At 46.1% G+C, this 27,098-nt stretch overlaps 1 protein-coding gene across 2 annotated transcripts in view; it reads right to left on the bottom strand.

Annotated features, from left to right (window-relative positions):
* Positions 1 to 9,088: 9,088 nt before the first annotated feature.
* Positions 9,089 to 27,098, bottom strand: part of LOC124794965 (2-oxoglutarate-dependent dioxygenase frbA-like) — a 188,016-nt gene continuing 170,006 nt past the window's right edge. For both annotated transcript variants that reach the window (XM_047258690.1, XM_047258706.1), the window contains one exon: positions 9,089 to 9,496. Coding sequence is in view for 1 of the 2 variants with exons in the window: in XM_047258706.1 (XP_047114662.1) it covers positions 9,482 to 9,496 (15 nt within the window). In the remaining variant the exon portion in view is untranslated. The remainder of the gene's footprint in view (positions 9,497 to 27,098) is intronic.

Here is a 27,098-nt window from a genome sequence, read left to right as displayed (position 1 = left end):
CGTAAACGTGACCAGTGTTACTACACAATTGGCGACGAGTAGGGTCGTTCTTTCGCGTGTTGTGTCGTTGTTCCGGTTTCGCAGCTTCTCCACGGCATGGAGGATTTGGTGCGAGTTTTGGTTGCGCAGCAGACGGAACTCATGGCCACCATGAAACAAGTGCTTCCGGCGTTACTCTCCACACCGTCTGCTCCGGCGCCATTCCCTCCTCCCTTTCCCCCGTATGACGAGACGGCGGAGGATTGGGACGCATATGAACATCGCCTTCGGCAGCATTTCCAGGCGTTTCATGTTTCCGATGCGGAGGTATGTCGTGCTCTCTTCTTGTCTTGGATATCTCCCTCGCTGTATCAAGTTTTGCGGCAGCTAGCGCCGTTGCAGGAACCCTCGTCCTTGTCTTTTGACGCATTGTGTTCATTGCTGTCTTCATATTATTGCCGCCGCACGCATGTTGTGGCGGCTAGGGTCGAGTTCTATCAATGCAAGAAACAGCCCCATCAGTCTTACCGGGCGTGGGCCGCTACCCTGCACGGTCTTAGTCGCAAGTGTCATTTTGTCACGGAGCAGTCGCGAGAGTCGTACGCCCACGTTATGGTGCGCGACGTCATTGTTCGTTCGGCCCCTGATAGGGAGGTCCGGCAACGGGCCCTGCAGTTAGAAAACCCTTCCCTCGAGGAAGTCCTGTCCATTGCTCAATCGTATGAAGTCTCTCACGCAGCAGGTCAACAGCTGGAAGCGTGGTGCGACGTCACGGAGGTTCAGGGCAGCGCGGCCGCGTCCACTGTGTCGGGGGTGGACGACATGCAAGTGGTTCAATCCGGCGGTTACGGCCACTCCCGCACGGCGCGTAAACAGAATTCCGGCCGCCGGCCCCTGTTGCCGTCCTGTGCATCGTGCTATATACATCATGATCGGTCAGAGTGCCCCCAGCGTTGGGCCGTTTGTCGCAAATGTAATAGAAAAGGTCACATTGCTAAAGTTTGCCGCTCAGCCTCAAAAGAATCGCAGGAAGCAGGTACAGAGTACATAGACGTTGACATTCAGGAAGTTTCATCGGGCCAGGCTCCCGACGCATCGGCACGCAAACTCTTTATCGAGGTGTCGGTTCGGTTGCGCCGGTTACAACTGCAAGTCGATACGGGCGCGGCAGTTTCGTTGTTGAATGCACAAACTTATTCCGACCTTGGATCGCTCCCGTTGGCGCCAGTTTACCAGCGTCTACGCAGTTATGGTAAACAGTTCATTCCCCTACTGGGTCAATTCACTGCCGACGTGACTTACAAATCAGTCACTCGGCCTATTACTTTTATTGTTGTCAGTGATGCGAGCTCAGCTAACCTTTTTGGCCTGGATGCCTTTCAAGCTTTCGGTTTTTCTATTGCTGACACCATACAGTTGGTCTCCAAAGACGTTCCCTATCAATCATTGGAATCTTTGATCTCCGATTTTCCAGATATTTTTGAGGAGGGCCTAGGGCGTGTTTCAGATTTTGAAGCTCACTTAACGTTGAAGGCGTCGGCTCGCCCGCGTTTTCTACGCGCGAGGCAGATCCCCTTGGCTCTCCGCCCTCAGGTAAAGGAAGTGCTAGACCAGCTGACAGCCCTAGGGGTCGTTCTTCCCATTTCTTCCAGTGAGTGGGCTTCGTCCCTCGTTATTGTAAGGAAGCCCTCGGGAAAATTACGTCTTTGTGGCGATTTCAAGGCCACCATTAATTCCAAATTGGTGGTGGACACCTATCCTTTGCCTCGTGCTGATGAATTGTTCTCCTCCGTGGCGGAAGGCCAATATTTTTCGAAAATCAATCTGTCGGAGGCTTATCATCAGATACCACTTGATGAGGACTCCAAACGGTTGGCGGTCGTCAACACCCCGTTTGGCCTTTACCAATACCAGCGGTTGGCCTTTGGAATATCCAGTGCCCCGGCGATATTCCAGCGTTATCTTGAGCATGTCACGTCGACAATTCCTCATTGTATTAATTACCTGGATGACATAATTGTCACAGGCCGCAGCACGAAGGAACACTTGCACAACCTTCGCACCCTCTTTCTCAAATTCAGGTCTGTGGGCTTGCGTTGCAACCTGCATAAGTCAACCTTCTTTCAATCATCCATTGAGTATGTGGGCTACACCATCTCTCGGCACGGTATCCAGCCACTAGGAAGTTTGGTCCAAGGTATCGTCAACCTTCCTCGGCCCGCTTTGCTGAAAGAGTTACAAGCTTTTTTAGGCAAGATAGCCTATTACCACCGGTTCATTCCCAGGGCTTCCACTATAGCCCACCCCCTGTACTGCCTTCTGCGCAAGGGTGTTCCTTTTGATTGGTCGCCTGCATGCGAGCGAGCGTTCACCTCGTTGAAGGGCCTCCTCACGTCCGCCCCTTGTTTGGCTACTTTTGATCCCCGTAAGCCGTTGGTCCTGGCTACAGACGCTTCGCAGTATGGGGTGGGGGCGGTCCTGGCCCATCACAACGCAGATTGTTCCGAGCAACCACTGGCGTTTGCGTCTAAAACGCTTAGTCCCGCGCAGGCCCATTACTCCCAGGTGGAAAAAGAGGCTTTGGCCATTGTCTACGCTGTTACCAAGTTTCACCCTTTCTTGTATGGCACGAAGTTTCAGTTAATCACTGACCATAAGCCGTTAATATCGTTATTTGGCCCCACCTCTCAGATTCCGGATAGGGCGGCCCACAGACTACTGTGCTGGCCCTTGTTCCTCTCTAAGTACCATTATGACATTCATTTTCGCCCTACAGGACAGCATGCCAACGCCGACGCTCTTTCCCGTCTTCCGGTGGGCCCGGATCCTACGTTCGATCGAGAGGAGATTATGTGTTTTCATTTAGATGTGGCGTCCCGCCAAGCGGTTGATGGCTTCCCGATCACTAGTTTTCGAGTCGCCAGGGAAACGGCAGCTGACCCGGTTCTCCGGCAAGTAGTTCACCTCATTCAGCAGGGGTGGTCATCCTGCCCTCCGGGCCGGGCCTCGGACCCTCTTCGTAATTATTTTCTTCTACGGGACCGCCTCTCAGTCTTGGAAGGCGTTCTCCTTCTGGCTACCAATGATACAGCTCCTCGCGTGGTTGTTCCTGCAAGTTTACGACAGGAGGTCCTCACGTTATTACATGCGGGGCACTGGGGTGTTTCCCGTACTAAAACCTTGGCTCGCAGACATGTGTACTGGCCCGGTATTGACAGAGAAATTGAGCACTTGGTGGCCGCCTGTTCCCAGTGTGCGAGCCAACAAGCATCTCCCAGGGCGGCATTCTCTTCATGGCTACCAGCAACCCAAACATGGGAACGTGTTCACATCGATTTTGCGGGCCCGTTTCTCAACGGTCTTTGGCTCATTGTCATTGATGCTTATTCCCGATTCCCATATGTGGTTCGCTGCTCCTCAACCACTTCAGAAGTTGCAATCCAGGCACTAGCAAAAATCTTTTCTGTGGAAGGTCTGCCATCCACCCTGGTCTCGGACAATGGACCGCAGTTTATTTCGCAGACCTTCCAGGATTTTTGTAGGTGCTTCAGTATTCGGCACGTTTGCTCTCCCCCCTTCCATCCACAATCGAATGGGGAAGCTGAGCGCATGGTGCGCACATTTAAGATGCAGATGAAAAAGTATGTGCACAAATTTCCTGCGGAGGAAGCATTGACGTTTTTCTTGACGGCATACCGGACAACACCAATGGGAGACTGCAGCCCCACAGAGCTCCTCCATGGGCGTCAACCTAGGACTCTGCCGCACCTCCTCCGGCCTGGTCCTCGCCAGTCTTCACAAAACGGAGTACCTGGTTTTCCACTGGGTATGTCGGTCTGGGCCCGTGGGTTTGGTCGCAATCCACGTTGGCTACCAGCGGTGGTCCTGTGCCGAAATGGCCGCCGGCTCTATACCTTGCAGGCGGGGGACCGGGTGGTACGTCGTCACCAAAATCAGCTACGTCCACGTTCAGGCACCCACCCTCCACCCTCTCGGACACCGGCTTCCCCATTGCCGGCACCTGTGTTGGTTTCGCAGGGGACGTTGCCTCCTCTCCCCGCTGTGCCTCTGCCGCACTGCGATGGTTCTCAGCCTTGGCAGCCTCCAGTAGCTCCAGCACCGGCATCGCCATTGTTCGAGATGCCCCAGCGAGAGCCGGCCCCCTAGCGGGCCCGGTTTCTCAGGAGGTTGGTTCACCTGTGGTCGTCCCTTCCCATTCGTCCCCGCCACTGGGTCTTGCCCCTCCCAGGGTGGAACAGGATCCGGAGTTCAACAGCTTGTCGCCCATTCTGTCCCGGGCTCCGATTGTGGGACGACGGGGGCCTCTTCGTGTGGGTCACTTCCAGCCATATTCAAACGTTCCAGCTCGAGGGTTGGCAGATCCCCTCGACTCCGGCCATCCAATGGATGTGGAGGTCATCGCTCCTGCCCGTCGCTCCACCTTCCGATGCAGTGGATCACAATGGCTTCACCCCCCGAAGGAGGAGGAGTGTAGTAGCCACCAGAAAGATCGCGGGAGGCGCACATTGGCACGGCGCGTCACGGACGGTAGTTGCCGCAAGTAGAGTCCCGTCCACCAGAGGGCATGCGAGAATTCGGACACGACCTCTGCCGGCATGACAACAACAACAACAACAACTCCGGCAGCACGGGCTGTGCCCAGTCAGTCAAGATCGGGCATGCCTAGGACACAGTCCCAGTCTACGCTAAGTGCAGTGCGACGTAAACGTGAACAGTGTTACTACATTAACTTTTGTAGCTTAACATACAGACCACATGGTCACATCAAGCACTTTTACTTTGGCTAACCTTAGTGTGACCTATGGTTGAGTATTATAATAACACAAGAAAACACCAACTGGTCTCAGAAATATGCACACACAAACACACAAAACAAAATATATGTGATTTACACACATAGAGAGCATATGAATTTGAAAGTCTGGTTTTTGTCATGTTCATGCACCAAGTCTATTGTACAATACAGCAAGAGTCAGATCAATTTTTGGAATGGGCTCAATATTAATATTTTATTACAGCATCTCATTTCAGTATAAATTTAAATCTTTGAATGGTTACAAAATTACGGTCTTTCTAAAATATCAGTGACACAAAAGATAAATACTATACATTACCTTAAATATCCAATCAAAATTAATCTATAACATCTAGCACCAGTTTTGCACATTATACTTGAAAGACAGTGTCATCATAACTTCAGGATATTGTTACTAATTAGTAACAAACTAGAGCACTACTTCCTTTTTAAACTTCTTGTAATATGGGTCCACAGGTTATATGTATTGCTTAAAGGACGCCATTTCTGCTTATGGCTGCAAATGTTTCTATTACGTTATTCCAGTTTCAGTGTTGTGCCATTGTCAAGCATAAACATTAGATGCCATATCTGATCATATAAGTATGTTATAAAGTTTCAGAAATTATCCACAGGTGAAAAATGAACCTGATTAGTTTAAATGTATTTCTTCTGCAGAGTAAATGGACAAGAATTGTGGTGATAGGTATCAAACTAGCTATAATAGAAACAGTAGTACCAATAGTTGGATAATGGATTAGAGTGCTAACAGCAGCAGTCTTGTGGTACTAAGAATTGGATTTTTATTATTTTTTCTTATGTTTTGCAATATACTAACAGCAGAAGTCTTTTGGTAGTAAGAATTGAGACTTTATATTTTCTCTTGTGTTTTGTAATATTATTATGCAGCACACAGATATTATTATCCCTCAATGTATGTGATTAAATGGCCTATTACAGCTACCATGGTAATAGGTTGCAACTGTGAAAGGATAAAGAGACACACAAATGGGAAGGCTGAAGGATTTGATATACAAATAGTTGGAATACCCACCTGTTCATTATATTTGGCACCACACTTATTCTCATGTTCAAACGAATTTGTGGATGGAAAATATTTTGAGTCCAACAAGAGGTTGCAGAAACTGTAGATGGGTAATATGCATATGCACACGCACCCACGGGCGCGTGCACACACAAACACACACACACATACATACACGCACACACACACACACACACACACACACACACACACACACACGGAAGTGTTGGCACATGGCACTCAACGTAGGTGGTGACCTGGGTAAGATAACTTCTCCGGTAGGTGGTAGCATGGTCAGCCTTGACTTGGCAGTGCTGTATGGCAAGTCAATGCAGAGCTGGAGATGGAACTGATGTTTGCTGACCAGGCACACATTGCACTAGTGCCAGTGGGGACTATTGGGAGATGGGACTAGACTGGGCATGGTCTGCACCTCAGCAAGACTTGGAAAGGGAGGTGGGTGGAATTGATTAGTAAGAGTATAGTGAGTAGGTGAGGGGTCACACAACATCAAGTACCTGTTGTCATAGGTGGGAGAATTAGACCTTTTTTAGAATAAACCATGACAACAGGTTTCCCCTCTCTAGGTGGCACACATTTTAAAGCTAAAGAAAATCCAATCACCATTACTGTAGATAAACATTTTGAATTAGCATCCACTGATCTAACAGAGTGAGAGATCTATTAGAAGTTAATTATTCTGTGTGTGTGCTGCTCACCTAATGGTAATGTGAGCACTTTCCTTAACAAATTAACTGAAGTCATGGAAAGAGACCCCCTCCCCCCCCCCCCACACACACACAAAAACCAACAACATAATAATAAGTAGAAACATGAGTTTTAACCCAAGTGTTGAGGATAAAATTGGTAATAACTTCCTAAACATTATGAGCACATTTGATGTGGCACAAATGGTACAGGCTTGTATAGCATATCCGAAAATTTTAAACCATGTTCTTACAAATATTGACACAGAAAATTGTAAAGTATTTATACAAGCTCTTAGTCCTTGACATCATTACTATCAGATAATAAAGCTAAAGAAAGGCCTGGTAAAAACTACAAGACTGCAGGCCAACAAAAGGATTTTTTTTTTTTTGGAACAAATGATATACTTCTTCTGGGCTCTGGCAGATCAAATCAGGGACAAAGTGTGTGTGAAAAACAATATACATGCTAAATTTAGAATTATATTAATGCCTTCAGCTGCTGACGGGCGTTGATATATATCAACGGGGACAGGTGAAAATGTGTGCTTCAACCGGGAGTTGAACCCGGGATCTCCTGCTTACATGGCAGATGCTCTATCCATCTGAGCCACCGAGAACACAGAGGATAGTATGACTGCAGGGCCTATCTCGCGCATGCCTCCCTCGAGACCCACATTCTTACCTTGTATGTCCACACACTACATTCGTAGTGTCCCACCCCGACACACTCATTACTCATGGAAGAAGTTCTTACACCATATCCATATAAGTATATAGTTCTGGCAATACCAGCCATGACCTCCTTCATCTGTGCGGATGCACACATATTCCCTGAACTCTTACGGGACTTGGTAAGAATGTCTTCCATGAGTAATGTGTGTGTTGGGGTGGGGCACTACGAATGTAGTGTGTGGACATACAAGGTGAGAATGTAGGTCTCATTGGAGGCGTGTACAAGACAGTCCCTGCAGTCACACTAACCTCTGTGCCCTCGGTGGCTCAGATGGATAGAGCATCTGCCATGTAAGCAGGAGATCCCAGGTTCGAGTCCCGGTCGGGGCACATATTTTCACGTCACCATTGATATATATCAATGCCCGTCAGCAGCTGAAGATATTAATATAATTCTAATTTCGTTCTAGATGGCTGCAGGTCATCAATGGTGTCTGTTCTTTCGGACATGTCCTTATTCCACCAAGTGAGTACATGTACCAATCTGCGATGCATATCAGGAAAAACACTACTAAGTATTTCACTAATAGTTCTATACACAATCATGTAACAAGAGCCAGTTTGAGGTTACATTTACCCAAGAAAAATAAATAAAAAACGTAAAACAGCATTTTATATCAGGGAAGAAATTGTGTAATAAATTGCCAAAGGAAATGAAAAAGATTACTAAATTACATCTATTTAAAAAAAGCAGCTAAAATGTTCTTCATAAATAATGCATACTACCCAATTAAAGATTACTTAGAGGACTCACAGTAGTGAATAGTAATGAAACAGGAAACTACAACACACTGTTGCATTTCCATACATGATCGCAGTTAACTGCTTTCACAATGAAATCATGTGTTAAGACATAAAATGCATGATAGTAATGTCTTGTCATTCTCTGAGGTTCAACATCTCACTTATCATGGGGAGGGGGAAAGCTGACTCAGTTTTTCAGGTGCACTGAGGGGATAGTTGAATATGTGTGGGCATGGAATTAGCTTTCTGAACAGACTGGGTTAGTGCAAAGGACCCAGGAGCATCTTCACAATCCATGTGTATCAGGGGTGTCTTTAGTACATGTGGCCTGAAATAAACTGTATTGTAAATCAAGGAACATTGTACAATAGAGACTAAATGAATGAGGAAGTGTTGATGTGAAGGCCCTGACATCACTTTTGGGAGGCTGGAGTTGCTCAGTCTGGCCATTCTGATTTGAGTTTTCTGTGGTTTTCCTAAATCACTTACACAAATGCTGGGATCATTCCTTAATCAAGGCTATGGCCAACCACCTGTCCTATCATCACAAGCCACCTGTCCTATCATCACAGGCCACTTGTCCTATCCTCAGAAAGCATGTTATGTACTCTGTGTGTTGTATATTCCGAGCTACTGATTTGTATTGTATTATCTTGACAATTCCTATATCATCGTGAAATCCTTGGATGAATAAAGATAAATGAAATAAATTAATAACCAATATTGTACACCTTCTTTTATTTGTTTTAATTCCTAGGCTTGTTATGAGCTTGTATTCACTATGTAAAGATGAAAAACAAAAAAATATTTAGAGCATTTCAAAACTTATAGACGTTAACCTGAGACTGTTGCTAAATGTAACAGTTGTACTAAACCATATCATACTTCAGATAACAGATACATTTATATATAATGTTTCAGCTCCAAGATTATCTGTAAGTATACAAGGGCAAATCAAGTACTTAAACGTTAATAAACTGGCAGTTTTGGAACTGTTAGTGGCAGCTTGAGGCAAGCAGATTCCTTTCATATTTACTGGTTTATTGAGACTACACAACAAAATGAGAAATATGTGTTGTTTATTTCCTTTATTTGTACATACTAGAATACATTATCTTTTCTTGTCAATATTTACATGACTTAAAAATTGTTAGAATGCATAAATCAGTCAGAAGCTTACATGTGAGATATGATATCATCACAGTACATTTCTCTGGAAGTCAGTGGTTCTCAAGGTTTCCCATACAACTTCAACTGTGCGTCCTGAATCATTATCTTTTAAATAATAATAATTATAATAATCAACTGTGTCTCAGTGCCTTTAATTTCATTATGAAAGCACCATAAATATTTCATGATTTGTAAAGTTTCACTGAATGATTTGCAAAGGGTGTCATAAGTTATGAATTTCACAGTCATTTGGCTTCATGCAGAATGGTTTGAAGAGAGCAGAACTCAAATATTTGTTATCTGTAAAAGAAAAAAGGAATTTTTGTCATACATGTACAGAAAAGTGAAGAATATTACAAACCAAATCATCCATAGTTTTTGCTGTTAATGCTAATAACAATACACAGTTTGAAATAAAATGTGAGGCTTAAAAAGAGATATTCTTTATGATGTCTCTCAAAGTAAATAAATGAACTACTACATGAAATATTGATTATAGTACGTAACTGCAAAAAAGACTACATTGATCCTGGTGTCATAATCTCATCACAAGTAATATCAAACATAGTTATCAGTATGTGAGATATATGATGTGAACGAAAAGCTGTATATAGTGAAACTGCAATTTTTAAGGTGGAGAATGCTGTAGTTCTCCATACTACAATTGACTGGGTAAGTCAGTTGAGAGATGGTAGAAAGACGAGGGCATACCAATTCCATGGCTAGTAGATAAAGCACTGTGTGGTGTGCAAAACAACCTGTGCTTATCTTTTTTGATTGTGATCCCAAGGAAAAACAAAAAAGGTTGGGGGAAAGGGGGGGGGGGGCAGTGGGGGCTATGGGGTGTGGACAACCAACACCATATGATATGTCACTTGTGTGGAAAACACAAGAAAATCATGGAACAAGGAAGAAAAATTTGCACTCTTCAGAAAGAATTAGAGTGGCATATTTTTAATTAGAAAGGAGAATGAGAATGTGGCTAGTGGGAAAGGATTAAACATAAAAATACTGAAAGGAGAAAAATTCAGAAATCATATTCGAGAACTTCATTGAACAACACTCTGACATATCACCTGACCCAGATGGAAACAGCATACACAACCACTGATCTTGCAGTATTCAGATGAAACCTGGATGAACACAGCTGTCAGCCATGTAAAAAAGTTAGTGGGTTGCTATGGGCTGCAGCATAGTCTCATGTCTGTTCTATATCAGTTGCTGCAATTGGAAGATGTGGATATGTTAAGTGTGGCTTCCACCTGAATAGCAAGAAGTAAAGATTAAATGCACTTCTACTAAGAAATATAAATGTGTCACAAAGAAACAAAAAACATTTAAGATTAATGGAGCCAGATGAGCAGTTTTCAAGTTAGAGTCAGATTACAGACAATAATCTTGAAAGAAATCATAAGAGAATGTACCACAAAATATCTTGTATCATGATGAGTTAGTTTGTTTCCCAACATGTTATGAGGCTTGAAAACAATGTAAATGAGATTCTTGTATGTTTAGAAGATTTTCAAGAGTCTGAATCGAGAGATTTTCCATTCCTGTCTGAATAGCATATAGCCACAAGTTTAAGGAAGTTATAAGCATCATTTTTTCTAAAGTCAATATGTAAAAAGAAGAAAGAGGTTGTTGCTGCTTACATAAAACTTGATCACAAAGTCAGAAACATTGAAACAGGCAGTTTTTTCATAGACCAGAACTTAGATGCATGTGCTTGTGTCATTACTGAAGAATATTTCTCTTATAATTGTAACAGTCCACAAAATCACATAGGAAATATTTATGAGAAATCTATGTTCAGTGTCTGACAGTCAAGAAGAAAGTAGTAAAAAGTTTGTTAATATTTTAATGTAGATTTCTTAAAATATTCTGACAGATTATTTGGCTGTTAAGGTCTGATTTCAGAAGTGAATTTTCCAACTGATGTACAGTAAGATAGTGGGATACTGATTGTTAACATTTTGATGAACAGTATTTAGTACCAAAATGTTAATACTCACTGCATCAGTAGTACACTACCTGACAATGATGGGTAACTTGGAGAGGTCCACATAAAACAGTGAAGCTAGCTAAAGACAGCAGGATACAGTCTTCTAAGAGAAGCAATGGGATGAGATATATGTGGAAAGAGATGCCAATGTGAAATCAGTGTATTTCGTGATAAATATGTGTCAATATTTGGAACTAGTCTTCCTATAAAGTTTGGAAGAAATGAGAAAGAGGAAATAATATATTTGCCAACCAAACAAAGGTCTTTTATTACCTGAACCCTAAAAAATTTGTGGTAATTTTTAGTAAGAACTGTTATATACTCCAGAAATATGTCTGTCAGAGGCAGAAAATTAATATAATTAAACAGAACCACTGTACTGTAAATGAGAATCCATAAATTGCAAGCATATTTAAGAAAAAACGGAGTCAGATACTTTAGTTGAAGAAGTAAAATGATACTTTATATTCAAAATAGGTACATAAAAAATTGAAATTTCAAGTTTCAACAACATCCTAAATCGAAATTAAAAGTATTATAAAAGTTTCAAAAAAGAATCTCATGAAATGTTGATAAAACTTCAAATAAAATTCAAAAGTGTTTTGATGTTCTTAGTGATATCAGTAAGGCAGAGAATTCTTCCTTACAATTGCCACCAATAAAACTTTTTACAAGTAAAGATATGAAAAACAGAAATCCATTTTACAGATTTTTTCCTAAGAAGATAAATTTATGTATTACAATTTGGTTAGCAGAGTATCTGACTGAGAATGTCATTTATACATTCATACCAAATGTTGTAAAAGCCTTAAATCACAAAATTTCACTAACAGATATCACTTGTGATCTGTGCAAAGCATTGCTAAAGTCTGAATAATAAAACTAATAGTATGAAAAACAATGGGTTTGAATCATACTTGCAAAAGTATGCAAAATGTAGTGCTGGGTAATTCAAATAATGCTGGAAGGAGAAAATATAAAATGTAAATTTAGGTCTTTCACATCATAACACACTCATCACAAGTATCAATTCTTCTATATCCAAAGTAATAAAATATAAACAGGAATATAAAAGACATTTCTCCACAGAAAATCTAAATACTTTTATTCAGATGTTAGCAAAGGAAACCTAGGAAAATGTATTTTCAAACACAACAACCAGTAATTCATACAATGCTTTTTCTAGTACTGTCATGTTCCTATTTGAGATGCATTTTCCAAAACAGCTTGAAAAATCAATGTCATGCCAAGGAACCCAAGGAACAACAGTCAGTAGGTATCACCTGCTATCACAGTATCTACTCAAACTCTAAAACATCTCAGTCAAATCAAAAAAAGACACCAATGATAAAAACTATGCAGACTACATTAAGACATATAAGAACATTTACCGGCGTACTTAAGCACTTGTGGCTTCTCTCCGAGCTATCACGTCAATGAGAATGCACATTTTGACTACGATCCTCACACCGTTCGAGCGTCCGTCGCTTCTCAGCCACCCCCCCGACGTCAATTGAATTTCGCGATTCCCGCATTACGGAACGCCAATAATCCGGACTCGCAATCTTCTGCATGCTCTACTTCCGTCCGAAGTAATAGGCGCACCTCCGCAGTGACTGCAGTGCTGAATCTGCTGAAATTACCAGACTTCAAACCCACTCACCCGGAGTTATGGTTTAACCTGGTTGAGCAAACATTCAATGTCTGTGCTTTGGACGACGACGCACGCTTCGCCTGCCTCATGAACCATCTTCACGACCGCGTCGATTTAATTTATGATCTGGTCAAAGCAGCCCCCCTAGCAGGGAAGTATGCTGTGGCGAAACAAATGATACTGGAGCGCATCTCTAAAACCAGGAGAGAAAATGTGCGACAGCTCATCTACGAAGAGCGTCTCGGCGACAGGTCTCCATCCCAGCTGTGGCGGTGCATCCGTCTTCTCGTCGATGAGCAAGTTATGCCTGATGACACGCTCGCAGAAATCTGGACTGAAAAGCTGCCTTTGCCTGTCCAGACTGCAATCTCTGCGTATGAAGATAGGCCAGTAAATCAATGTTTACGTGCCGCCGACAGAGCATACTCCGCCAGGCAACGGGAGCTCCGTGCACTGCATTCTGGACGTGACCGCACTAAGACGCTTTCTGACGCCACGCCCTTGTCTGGTGCTGCTGATAACAAGTTTTTTAAACTAGCCGCCCGCCTGCACCTTCGACTCCTCACAGTGACAGTGCATCGGCCTCTGTGGAAGACTCTGGAGCACATACTCCGTCACCTAGCAACTACCCACAAGGGCACAGGCCCGCCCAACCTTACTGTTTCTTCCACACGAGATTCGGGGAGCAAGCTCGCAAATGCCAGTCACCGTGTTCTTACCCAAACTCCAACCGCAGGTAGGATACGGTGCCACCTCCTGCGATGTAAACAACAGGCACCATCCCACATTGCACTCCGTTTCAGACAATAACAGTAAGTGTGGTCGAGTCTATGTTCGCGATTTACGATCAGGTGTATGTTTTCTGGTAGACACTGGCGCAGACGTCTCTTTGCTGCTGGTTCACCTAGCAACCAATAAAGTGCAACCACACAAAACAGTACTTCGTGCAGTGAACTTGTCTACCCTACAGTGTTCGGGTTCCACTTTGTATACAGTGAAACTTTCGCCCGAGTGCAAGCTGGAGTGGACGTTTCTAGTGTCAACAATTGAAGAACCTATTCTCGGAATTGATTTCCTCAAGCATTATCAGTTGTCACTAGATTTTGTGCAAAATACTGTGTTTTACCCCTCCCTTAACAAACATATTCCTTTCGCTTCGCCGAGTGACAGTGTGTAAACCTATCCTTGGAGCTGCAATCTTGGACAAACAAGTGGCCAGTAGAGTGCGCCAAGTCTTCTAAGTTGCGGATGGAACGTATGGAAATGCTGCTGCATCTCCGCGACATACACCACGAGTTGGCCTCCACACAACAACGCCTCACGGCACTACAAGCAGACGACTCGTCGGCCACAGACAAGGTCAGTCTGTGCCAATCTGGTGTTCCCATGCCCACGCACGTTAACGACAATGTTGTGAACTCTGTAAACTGTGTCAGCACCCCCTTTTGTAATGATAGGGTATGCCCGAGTGCTCATGCTCCTTGCGTTCCGAATGGAAAATTAACTTGCCAAGCTTGTGGCAATGAACTACGGCCATCTGCTGTCCGGCCACGCCCACTCGTGCCTACAGCGCTCGTAGCGGCACGGCCCGCTACCAAGAACCAGTGTACCAACCTCGCCCATGTTAACACGTGTGCGGCCTTTACGCAGCCTACGAGCGGGTGGCACACCTGTACTTCCATGCCCTCAGCGCCACAGCTTGGCCCGTCCGCCACTGCCTGCTCCGCTTCACGGACATCTGACTATCGTGCCACGCCACATATTGCAGTTGTCACTAACGGCACAGTTCATCGATATGGGCCGCCCATATCGCAACGTCCACACCGCCTCAAGCCGGAATTTATGAAAATTGCAAAAGAACAATTGGACGATCTGTTAAAAAAGGTAATAATTGAACCTTCTTCCGGTTGCTGGGCTAGTCCTACCCCAAAGACCAAAAGAAAGACGGTACTTGGCGTATGGTCGGAGACTATAGGCGTTTAAATGCCCGCACCATCATTGATAAATATCCGGTCCCACACATCGCAGACTTCAATCATGCGCTCGCAGGTGCAAAGTACTTCTCTCTTTTGGACTGTAAGCACGCATTTCATCAGATTCCTATGGCTCCGGAGGACACTGAAAAGACTGCCATAACCACTCCCTTCTGGCTGTTCCAATACAAATTTATGCTGTTTGGGTTGAAAAATGCACCCCAAACGTGGCAGCGTTTCATCAATCAAACTTTATCCCATCTAGACTTTTGTTTCGTATATATGGACGACATATTGGTTTTTGCTTCTACTTTAGAACAGAGTGAGGAGCATGTTCAAGTCGTGACAGATATTTTAGCAGTCGCTGGTATTGAACTGAACAATGAAAAGACTCAATTGCACCAGTCATCTGTCACATTCCTAAGTTATGTTGTGTCATCGGACAGTCTGGCACCACCACAGGACAAGATGAAGCCTGTTCTCGAGATGCTACGCCCTCAGACCTACAGGGAATTACGCAGGTTCATCGGAACAGTTAATTATTACCGGAAACATTTGCCAGCCGCTTCTGCGGTGCAGGCTCCTCTCACAGATGCTCTCGCTGGCCCACAAACTTCTGGCACCCGCCAGGTATCATGGACACCAGACATGGACAAGGCATTTAATGAACTCAAACAGCTGTTGGCCTCCGCTGTCACTATTGCTCACCCACGGGCGGATGCCACAATGTTTATCACTACTGACGCTAGTGACAATGCTATCGGCGCAGTACTGAGTCAGACATACAACGATGTTACAACCCCCCTGCAGTTTTTCTCAAAAAAGCTAAACAACGCGCAGAAGAAATACTCAGCATTCGACAGAGAACTACTTGCAGTTTACGAGGCCATAAGACACTTCAGGACTGATGTTGAGGGACGAGATTTCTATGTGCTCACTGATCACAAGCCGTTGGTTCCTGCCATAAAAAATCCTGCAGCTGATCTGCCCCCACGACGCTTTCGTCACATCGATTACATCTTGCAATTTACAAATGACATTCGCTACATCCGAGGAGCGGACAATGTGGTCGCTGATTTTCTCTCGCGTGTTGGTGCTGTCACAACATTAATTGACTTAACGGACCTACCTCGGTTGCAATCGGCAGACCCCGATACCATGCAGTTAATTTCAGACCACAGCTCCTCTCTCCAACCGGTACGCTCTACTTTCCCTGGCATATCTGACTTAGTGTGGTGTGATGAATCGACTGATACGTTGCGGCCATTCATTCCTAATCCCCTTCAACGCCAGGTCTTTGACAAACTACAAACATTAGCACACCCCGGTGTCAAAGCCTCCACCCGTCTGGTAGCTGAACGGTTTGTCTGGAGAAATATGCACCGTGACTGTCAGTCTTGGGCAAGGGCATGCATGGTGTGTCAACAGAACAAAGTTTCCAGGCACACTTCTCCACCCCTCGGCTGTTTTGCCTAACCTCCAGGCCAGTTTCACCATGTTCATGTCGACCTCGTAGGCCCTTTGCCCCCTCCGAGGGTTTCCGTTACTTGTTTACAGCTATTGACAGGATGACTCGGTGGGCTGAGGCTGTGCCTATTCCGAACATTACCTCTGAGACAGTAAGTCGAGAATTCTTAGATTCGTGGATATCTAGATTTGGCTCACCTGTTTACCTCACCACTGACCAGGGGCGACAATTCGAGTCTTCAGTTTTCTCTGACTTATGTAAAATGTGTGGTATTGTCAAAATTCATACTTCTGCATACCACCCCCAAAGCAATGGGCTTGTTGAGCGATGGCATCACACCCAGAAGTCTGCCCTGCGTTGCCATGACTCACGATGGACACAGGCACTGCCCTTCGTGCTTCTTGGCCTTCGTGCGACTTTCAAGGAAGACCTCAAGGGGTCCGTAGCCGAGTTTGTATATGGCCAACCTCTGGTTTTGCCTGGAGAATCAGTCACTCCGACCCCACTTCCACGGCCCTCTGAACTCCCTTCACTTCTCGAGTGGGTGCGCTTGCACTGCAGCAAAATTCAGCCGCCACCTCCGGCTGCTCATACACCTCCGCGCGTGTACGTACCGCGCACGCTAGACTCTTGTGAGTACGTGTTTCTCAGAGACGACTCAGTCAAAGCCCTGCTTCAGTCGCCCTACACAGGTCCTTACAAGGTCGTCAAACGCTCTGAGAATAACATGTATCTCCTCATAAAAGACTCTGTAACCACGGTCTCACTCAACCGAGTGAAACCAGCTTTCATTGAGCCTCAGGTGAACCTCCCTGATTCTGCCCCTATTCCTCCCATTCCTGCTTCGAGCGGCCATCCATCTTCCCACACCATGCATTTGGGTATTGATTTTCCACAGCATGTTTCTCTGCCGAGCACTGCTCCTTCTCCGTGTTCATCTAATTCGAGTGGCCAATCTTTTCAGGGCTTCACTCCTCACAGCCCTCGCAGTCGAACTGCCAACCACTCGGATTCTACCATTGTGTTACCATCTTCGTGTGACAGCTCTTTGTCACGCCGTTCAACCCACGCTGGCTTCTCGTTGCCTTCGGTCACGCTCCCTCGTCTGTCAGCTGATCGCCCGAGGTTGTCTCCTCCACAGTCTAGTGCACCTGCCACCCCCCTCTTCCCCCTGCCATGGCTTTCCCACACCTCCCTGCCTCCCTACCATTGCTCGTACAGGTGCCATCCAAGAATTCACAACACATGTGCACCCTGATGACGTACATAAATTATCTGTTGTCGTAGATGGCGATACAGAGTGTGTGGTACTCGCGTGTGACAATATTGAGGGAGGAAGTGCAGAATCTCGTGTAGTGTGCCGCTTTAAATTGGTGTGGCAATTTGCGTGCCTTTGTTAGGCCTTCTGGCAAGGTGATTCTCCGCCTGCCGGCTGACGAAGTGCTACACCTTCACTCCAGGACGGGACATCGTCTTCAGCAGCCGGCGTCGCTTGCTGACTTCACCGTCGACATACCGGGCTTCACCCCCCAGTCTCCTATCAGTCGGTCGACCGCTTCCACCTGATGCAGAAGAACTGTGCGTTACCTTCCTAACTTCTCACCCCCCCCCCCCCCCCCCATTCACAGGGACGTACTCCATACTGCGCGGGTGGGGCTATGTGGCGTAGAGCGCCATAAAAATCGATATTTGTTCTGTGCGTAAGTGTGCTATCTTTGAGGAGAGGGCTTTGGAGAGCATATTGGACGCTAACGGGAGTTAGACTCCGGACTTGTATCTGTGTAGACGCTAAGTGTGAATTAATCTGTATATGAGAGAATTCTAGTTGTTTACCTACAACTATACTATATTCCCTCAATATCATTTTTGGAAGGAGTGTTTCTTCAAAGATTAAAAATTTCTAAAATAAAACCACTGTATAAAAAGGGCAATATATATGCAGTGGGAAATTATAGACTGGTGGCTTTGTTATCTGCATTTTCAAAAGTAATGGAGAAAGTCTTGAAACACAGGATTACAAATTTCCCTGAAAAATTCAATCTCTTGTCTGTAAGCTCCTTTCCATTTCAGTGAAAATGCAACAATGAGAGTAGACAGGCACAATAGTACAATAGCAATAAATCTGGATGTATCAAAGGCATTTGTTGCTGTCCAACATGATATCTTGCTTGACAAATTAGAAGTTATTGATATATGAGGAGTTATGAAAAAATGGTTCCAGTCTTATCTCTGTAACAGAAGACAGATAGTAGAAATTGCAAACCAAACTATTGCTTAAAACTCTGATTTTCATACTGTAACACTTGTGGAGCACAGGAAGTGTTCTAAAAATTCCAATCAATGGTACTCACATAACCCTGTTTGCTGATGATACAAATGTTCTTGTAACAGATGTAAACGAAGTATTGCCAACATCTGAACTAGAGTTTTGGAATATTTACAAAATTGGTTTGAAATGAACAAGTTAACTTTAAATATTTCAAAAACTAATTACATCCATTACAGGAAAACAAAGTCACAAAATGATCTGGATGTCATAATACAAAATCCATTATCTCGCTAGCAAGTTAAGTTCTGCTTGCCTTGCACTATGTGTAATTAGTAATGTGTCTCATAAACAGTGTAACAGAACTGTCTACTTTGCTTGCATTCATACAGTTATACCGGTGGCCTCACTTTCAGGGGTTCATAACACGACAAATCTAAAAACCATCCTCACACTACAAAAATGTGATGTAGAATAATTACCAACAGATGAAGGCTAACACCCTTCAAGCAGCTATTGTTGTACTAACTGTACACTGCCTTGTTAAATGTTCACTCATAGTCACACTTATTTGATTTTGTCACTCTCTCAATCAAAGGCTCTGTCTTCAGAGGCCCTAGTTCCTCTGTGGCTAACTTTTCCTGATAGTTTACTTTCCTGTTCCCAGAATGAGATTTTCATGCTGCAGTGGAGTGCGCATTGATATGAAACTTCATGGCAGATTAAAACTGTGTGGTGGACTGAGACTCAAACTGGGGACTTTTACTTTATGCCAGCAAGTCCTCTACAAACTAAGCTGCCCAAGCATGACTCATGACCCATCCCCACAGCTTTACTTTTCTGTTAACATTTGATATAGATTCACCATAGTTTATGTTTACACTGCACATGAAAGCTGATTCCTGTATAGTAAACAACCAACTCCAAACACAAAGTGCCATTTGTGAGATGATTAAACTGAAGTAGTAATGTCTGCCAACATGGTCACTTCACTCGAATACAAATGAGGCTCTGAGATCCATAAGAGCCTAAACCACACCGCCATTGATCCCACATTTAAGTGAATATCAGAGAAACCAGTGATACAGTTTTTTTGTGAATTTTCATGTATACATTATGGGCCTACAGGACAGATAAACTTGACTCACCATATGCTCCACAGATTTCAGGAGGATGAATAAATGCTACAATGTCACAATCAATGGTGATGTGCTTTATGCCCTTATGATTCTCTCCACCTCAAATGGATTACTGTACGATAAAATTCATAATTTAATATACTATAACTCATTCAGAAGCCCAAGAAATAGGTTGATTTTCAGTCCAACTTTAACATACACTGATGTCCGATATAATTTTCCTGCAGTATATAGTGAGTGAATTAGCTTATCTGAGGAGTGAGCTATCATGTAGCAGCATTAATGCCAAGCAAATGGGGAAAAAAGTCTGCCGCATTAACAGCATTCAAAGAAAAATAACCAATAAATCTGCAAGGCATTGAAAGTTAGGGTGTCCATGTGCACCTGTGATCTTACACAGTAGCTGGTACTGCTTACTACTATACATTTGAAATTGATTTATATGAAACTCTGTTCTGTGTAATTCTTATTTATATGTAAAGTTTTGTTGGTCCCTCTAGTATCTCACGCCGTGGAAGTCGAACACGTGCCAGAACAAATGGACATGGTCAGCCCATAGAGGGCTCCGCGTCCGCAGCGGCTCTCGCGCAGCGAGTGCGCCACCGCTACGCCACGTGCAGACAGCCGCCAATAGCCGCTCCCTCCGGTTTCGTATATAGGGACCCGCTCTGCCCTAGTCCAGCCAGTCTGGTACTCGCTCTGGATAGAGTTTCTGTCTTGGCGGTACTGCGTTCTTGTTGTTGCTCGTTGTTTACTTTTGCCTGGCTCTGGTTCCGAGTGGATTTACTGTTGGTGTTTGGTGTTGTGGTTTCTACAAACCTCCGTTGTTTATCTCTTCCTTGTTGTGCCGGTCAAAGTCAATCGTGGTCGGTTGTCGTTGGTCTGTCGTCCGACTCGTCCTTGTGTTTACCCGGTGGTGCGTGCTCCACCGCCGCCGGCTTCCCCACGTGGCGGCTCCGGTCCGCGGCCCAAGGCGTTCCCACAGTTGGTTGTGGTTACTACACTGGCGATGAGGTAAACAGAACATAGGAGTATGGAAGAGAAATTGCTCACTCTCTTAGAGGAACAGCTCATGCGACAGCAGCAGCAGCAGTTGGAGGTCTTACAGGCATCACTGCAGTTGCTCTCGGACAGGGTCAATAAGTGGGATTCCCTCCCACCTCTTCTCCCAGGTGCCCCACTTTCAGACACGTTCCCACGTCCGCCATCGTTCCCACCATTCAACGATGCAAAAGAGGATTGGGAAATGTACCTGCATCGTCTGAAGCAACATTTCGCGGCCTTCCAGGTGTCGGATGACTCTCCGCAGCAGTCGTTATTCTTGTCTTGGGCCTCACCGGACACGTTTTTCTTGCTCCGCAAGTTGGCACCGTTGGCCGACCCCGTGGCTCTCTCCTTTAACGAGATCTGTGTGTTGCTAACTGACTATTATTCCCAGCGATACCACGTGGTTGCATCTCGCTTGGAATTCCATCAATACCACAAGCAGCCGGGTCAGTCCTACCGTTCCTGAGTGACGGATTTGCAAGGCCTCAGCCGCAAATGCAACTTCACGTGCACCAATCAGCAGTGCAAGGCGTCATATGCAGATTCGTTGATTCGGGATGTGGTCGTTCAACTGGCGCCTGATCCAGAGGTCGGCACTGCGGCGTTAAAGTTGGACAACCCCTCGTTGGAAGACATTCTGCGTATTGCCCATTCCTTCGAAATTGCTCAAGCGGTGAACGAACGTCTCATGGCGCAGCCCCAGGTGGCAGCGGTTGAGTCCACTTCCCGCTCCACTCCTTCCCGCCATCGACGGGGCGCAGTCTCCAGAGGGCACCGGCGTTGAGATTCCTCGCTGTCTGACGTCTCTATGGCGTCCGAACCGCCGGTCGCCCCTCGACGACGGCCGCGTGGCCCCCTCCCGTCGTGCCCCCAATGCTTCTCGGCCCACACTCGAGCTGACTGTCCCCATCGCTGGAAGACCTGTTCGCTCTGTGAGAAAGAGGGCCACCTTCGATCTGTCTGTCGTGGCTGCTCGACCCGCCCCCGTCCCGCACCTGCGGGCGAACAGGAGGCCGTCCACGCTTTACACGCAGTCGCCCCTCGGACCGACACATTGGCTCAAAAGTTATTCCACACCCTACGCATCTTTAACGAGGACGTCCGTTTCCAGGTCGATACGGGGGCCACCGTTTCATTGGTCAATCTGACGACGTACGCACGTCTCGGGTCTCAAGAATTGTCCCCACCCTCTCAGAGGTTGGTCGCCTACGGCGACAGGTCCATCCCTCTCCGTGGGCAGTTTTCTGTTATGGCCATCTACAAAAACGTTCCCTGGCCCCTTACCCTATTTGTGGTGGACCAGCCGTCGGCTTCGGACATTTTTGGACTAGATGCGTTTACGCGGTTTGGCTCTTCCATTCAAGACGAAGTGCAGTTCATTTCAACTACGGTTCCATTTCAGGGCCTAGACGATCTGTGCATGTCCTTTTCCTCCCTGTTTTCAGCAGACCTAGGCTGCGCTTCCAATTTCCAGGCACACATCACTTTACTGCTGAACGCACGGCCTCGCTTTTGTCGGCTCGGCCTATTCCGGTAGCTTTGCATACGGCCGTCAAGCAGGAACTCGATCGGCTACAGGCTGCGGGGTTTATCAAGCCAGTACAATCGAGTGCCTGGGCAACGTCCTTAGTGGTCATCAAGAAACCCAATGGATCGCTTCGTCTTTGTGGGGATTTTGGAGCTACGGTGAATGCTCAGTCTTTGGTCAAAACTTATCCCATTCCTCGACAGGAAGACCTTCTCGCTACACTGGCCGGTGGCGAGTACCTTTCTAAGATTAATCTGGCAGAAGCCTATCACCAATTGCCGTTAGATGAGGAATCGCAGGCCATCATCGTCATCAACACGCCTTCCGATCTCTATACATACAAGCATCTTCCATTTGGCATTTCCTCTGCCCCTGCGATTTTCCAGCGGTATCTCGAGCAACTTACGCAACCATTACCGGCTTGTGTCAATTACCTCGATGATATCTTAGTCACGGGGCGCACGTGCCAGGAACATCTGGGCAACCTCAGTACCTTATTTCACGCCCTGCAGGCTGCGGGTTTACGTTGTCGGCTGGAGAAGTGCAGCTTTTTTCAACCGGAAGTGGAGTACTTAGGGCATTGGCTCATTAAAGATGGCATTTGCTCTTCGGACCGCAATGTCGCGGCCATCGATGCCCTTCCCCATCCACAAAACTTATCTGAACTCCAGGTATTCTTGGGGAAAGTCAATTATTACTTAAAGTTCTTACCCCAAGCCGCCCACGTCGCGCATCCTCTAAATTGCCTGCGTTGCAAAGGGGTACCTTACATGTAGACTTCTGCCTGCGATCAGGCTTTCACCCGCCTGAAGATGATGCTGAAATCTGCCCCTTGCCTTACACCTTTCTCTCCGGATCGTCCCTTGGTGGTGGCGGCCGATGCCTCAGTGAACGGGATTGGGGCAGTCCTGGCACACAGGAATGAGGATGGGTCGGAACAACCTGTGGCATATGCATCCAAGATGTTAACCCCTGCTCAAAGGAGTTACTCTCAGATCGAAAAGGAGGCTCCTGCCATTATTTTTGTACTTCAAAAAGTTCACATTTACCTGTTTGGGGCGCAGTTCACCCTCCTCACGGATCACAAGATCTTAGTGTCGCTTTTCGGGCCCCATTCGCACCTCCCAGAACGGATGGCTCAGCGTCTTCAGTGCTAGGCGTTGTTCTTGCGTAATTACACTTACACAATCCGCTATAAGCCCACCAGTCAACACACTAATGCAGATGCCTTGCTACGTCGCACATCGCCGCTTCCACGCGCAGGGACCCCATTCTGCGGCAAGTCCTCCGCTATGTGACCCATGGTTGGCCTCCCTACCTTACCCGACGTTTGAAAACTGACTTCAGCCCATGGCGTCATGTCTCACACAGACTTTCGGTGATGGAGGATGTCCTCCTGTTGTCCACGGACTCGGACACCCATCGGCTGGTCATCCCTCTGGACTTACGCCACCGCGTCCTGCACTTATTACACCGCGGACACTGGGGGATGTCTCGCATGAAGGCGTTGGCTCGACGACATGTCTATTGGCCAGGGATCGTTGGCGACATTGAGCACCTGGTTCATGGTTGCACAGTATGTGCGCGTCATCAGGCTTGTCCTCCACAATCTTCGCGCCCTGGCCAACACCCAGCCAACACTGGGACAGGATCCATCTAGATTTTGCAGGCCCCTTCTTAGGCTCCATGTGGCTCCTCATCATTGATGCATATTCCAAATACCCATACGTGGTCTGCATGGCGCCCACCACCACTGACGCCACCCTCACCGCCTTGGCCCAGGTGTTGGTCACAGATAATGGGCCCCAATTCACGGCGTCCTCTTTCCAGAACTTTTGCTCCACTAAAGGTATCAACCACATTCGCTCTCACCCCTTCCATTCTTCATCCAATGGCCTGGCGGAACGCCTGGTCCGCACTTTCAAACAGCAGCTAATGAAATCAGTGGAGCTGTCAGCCACCACCTCGGCCCTCACCTTGTTTCTAAGCACCTACCGCCCTACACCGGTGGCCACTCATAGTCCTGCCGAACTCCTTCACGGGCGACAACCTCGGACCCTCCTCCACTTGCTGACACCATCCCCTTCTGGGCCCCACTCTCGCCCCTCCCAGCGCTACACCCCAGACATGGCCATGTGGGCCCGCTCCTATGGCAGCACACCTGCATGGATGCCCGCTACAGTGACGGCGGCTCATGGGCAGCGTGTGACGACCGTACAGACACACAGGGGGCTCGAGCGTCGCCACCGTAACCAACTCCGCCCTCGGGCCCCTGCCTTGATTCCTCCCCCACTGCCTTCCCTGCTTCCTGGTGCAGACACGTCCCTCGAGGTGGAGCCCTCCCCTTCCACCTCCATCTCCTTGCCGGCTCGGTAGACACCCCTTCCGCCACGCCAGGGTATAGAGACGCCCTCTGACCCCCTGCCCTCTGGTGACACCTTGATGGATGCCGCAGACTGTCTGCCCTCTCCTCCCCCAGTGGTCCTTCCGAACGTCTCACAACCCGTGCCCTCGTTCCACCCGCCTTGGCATCATCCGGGGCATTTCCGCCCCTATGCGCCAATTTCGGGGGGGTGGGATCTAGTACCTCACCCCGCGGAAGTTGAACATGTGCCAGAACATATGGACGTGGTCAGCCCATAGAGGGCTCCGCATCCGCGGCGGCTATTCCGCGCAGTGGCTCTCGCGCAGCGAGGGCGCCACCGTTACGCCACGTGCAAACAGCCGCCAATAGCCGCTCCCTCCGATTTCGTATATAGGGACCCGCTCTGCCCTAGTCCAGCCAGTCTGGTACTCGCTCTGGTTTGAGTTTCTATCTCAGCGGTACTGTGTTTCTCTCGTTGCTCGTTGTTGACTTTTGCCTGGCTCTTGTTCCGAGTGGATTTACTGTTGGTGTTTGGTGTTGTGGTTTCTACAAACCTCCGTTGTTTATCTCTTCCTTGTTGCGTCAGTCATAGTTGGTTGCGGTCGGTTGTCGTTGGTCTGTCGTCCGACTCGTCCTTGTGTTTACCCGGTGGTGCGTGCTCCACCGCCGGCGGCTTCCCCGCCTGGCAGCTCCGATCTGCAGCCCACGGCGTTCCCACAGTTGGTTGTGGTCACTACAGTCCCATTAAAATATAATTTAAAAACACGTCCATTAAACCATACATATATGCAATGCCTTTTTTGTAATTCACTATTATAGACCACAAATTCCAGTGAAATAAATTCCCTGTGATATTTTCCTTAACTTTCTTGATGTATGCAAGTACAGCAAGTGGTCAGTCCCATGGGGACAAAGACAGTTAACCAGAGTAAGTAGCATGGAAACAAAGACACTCCCAGCATTGTTGTTTTCAATACAGGAATTTCTTTTGTGGTAACAATCGAGAAGTTAAAAGCTGCCTGCTGACATTTATTGTTGAAAAGTGCTTCTATCATTCAGTCACATCTGATCAGCCATGGAAAACAGAAAAAGGGAAAGTTGCACACTAGATCAGAAAGTAAAATTCATACGAGAGTTTGGATGCTGATCCACACAATCAGGCTTAGGAGTTGCCTGTACTACAGTATGTATGTCATCAGCAAAAGAAATAGTATTTTGAACATGTTTTTAAGATTGGGTACAAAATCAACAAAACACAACTATCAGCAAGAAGGAGGTATGTAGATTTGGAAAAGGCACTTTTTACATGGTTGCAACAAAAATGGGTTGCAGTTCTATTGATCAGTGGTGACATGCTGAAAGCAAAGGCGCCAGAAGTATGAACATCACTGCTGATTTCAAGGCTTCATCAAGATGGTTACAAGGCTTTAAATATCATCATGGAATCATGGGGAGAACAATTTCTGGTGAATTGAAAGCTGTGAACAATGTCACCATGCAACACTGAATTGATGAGGTTCTGCTGAGTATATTAAGAGATTGTTAACCTCATAACATCTACAACTGTGACAAGATTGGTCTACTCTACAGTCTGATTCCTAGTAGAACAGTAGCTGCAAAGTGTGGCTCATGTTATGGAGGTACAAAAAGTAAAATTCATATGACAGTTCTTCTCGCCACAAATGCAGATCGAGTCACCCACTTGTGTCAGCAAAATCTAAAAATCTGAGGTGTTTCAAAGGTGTAAAGATGAATCCTATGAATCCAATACATTTTTTGGATAGTTGTGATTTTAACAGAACAGTGGTTTTAAAAAGAAGAGGATCCTGCTTCTTATGGATCAATGTGCAGAACATCCACTCTAAATAGTTTTGAAAATGTTTGAGTGGAATTCTTCCCTCTAAACTATACAGTTTTATACAGCCATTTCATTTGGGCATTATTGCAAATTTCAAAGTTCATTATTGAAAAAAACAGTTGAAGAACTGACAGATGCAGGTAATGAGAGTCTCTCCATTAACTTACCACAAGCCGTGGAATTTTTTTGGCTGCCTGGCAGCTGGTGTTATCCTCCACAATAAACAACTGTTTCTAGGAAGCTCTAGGAAGGGACTGCCATTGACGATGGTGGTGGTGGTGGTGACAGTGAAGTCATGTCCGGTAATGAGTTAACTCTACTGTAGGGTGCAGATTTCGGCAGTTTTGTATATTTTGATGATAATCTCACCACGTTTGTGGAACTATAGGATGAGGAGATTATTGCTGATGTGTTCCAATAATGTGGTGATGATCAAGAAGGTGAACCAGCTTCAAGTGACAGTGATAGAGATGGAGATGACGACCTGAATCTTGAAACACCTAAACTAAATGAAGTGTTAAGTGCAGTCAAAGTGTGCACATATTACAAAATCTGAATTCATTAAGAAGTTTGTAAAATGAGGTGTGTACACTAAATGCACA

This window comes from Schistocerca piceifrons, chromosome 1, assembly GCF_021461385.2.
Source record: "Schistocerca piceifrons isolate TAMUIC-IGC-003096 chromosome 1, iqSchPice1.1, whole genome shotgun sequence".
Taxonomy (NCBI): Eukaryota; Metazoa; Arthropoda; class Insecta; order Orthoptera; family Acrididae; genus Schistocerca; species Schistocerca piceifrons.
Note: the sequence above shows the minus strand (reverse complement) of the source record. Positions and strands in the feature narration are given on the sequence as shown.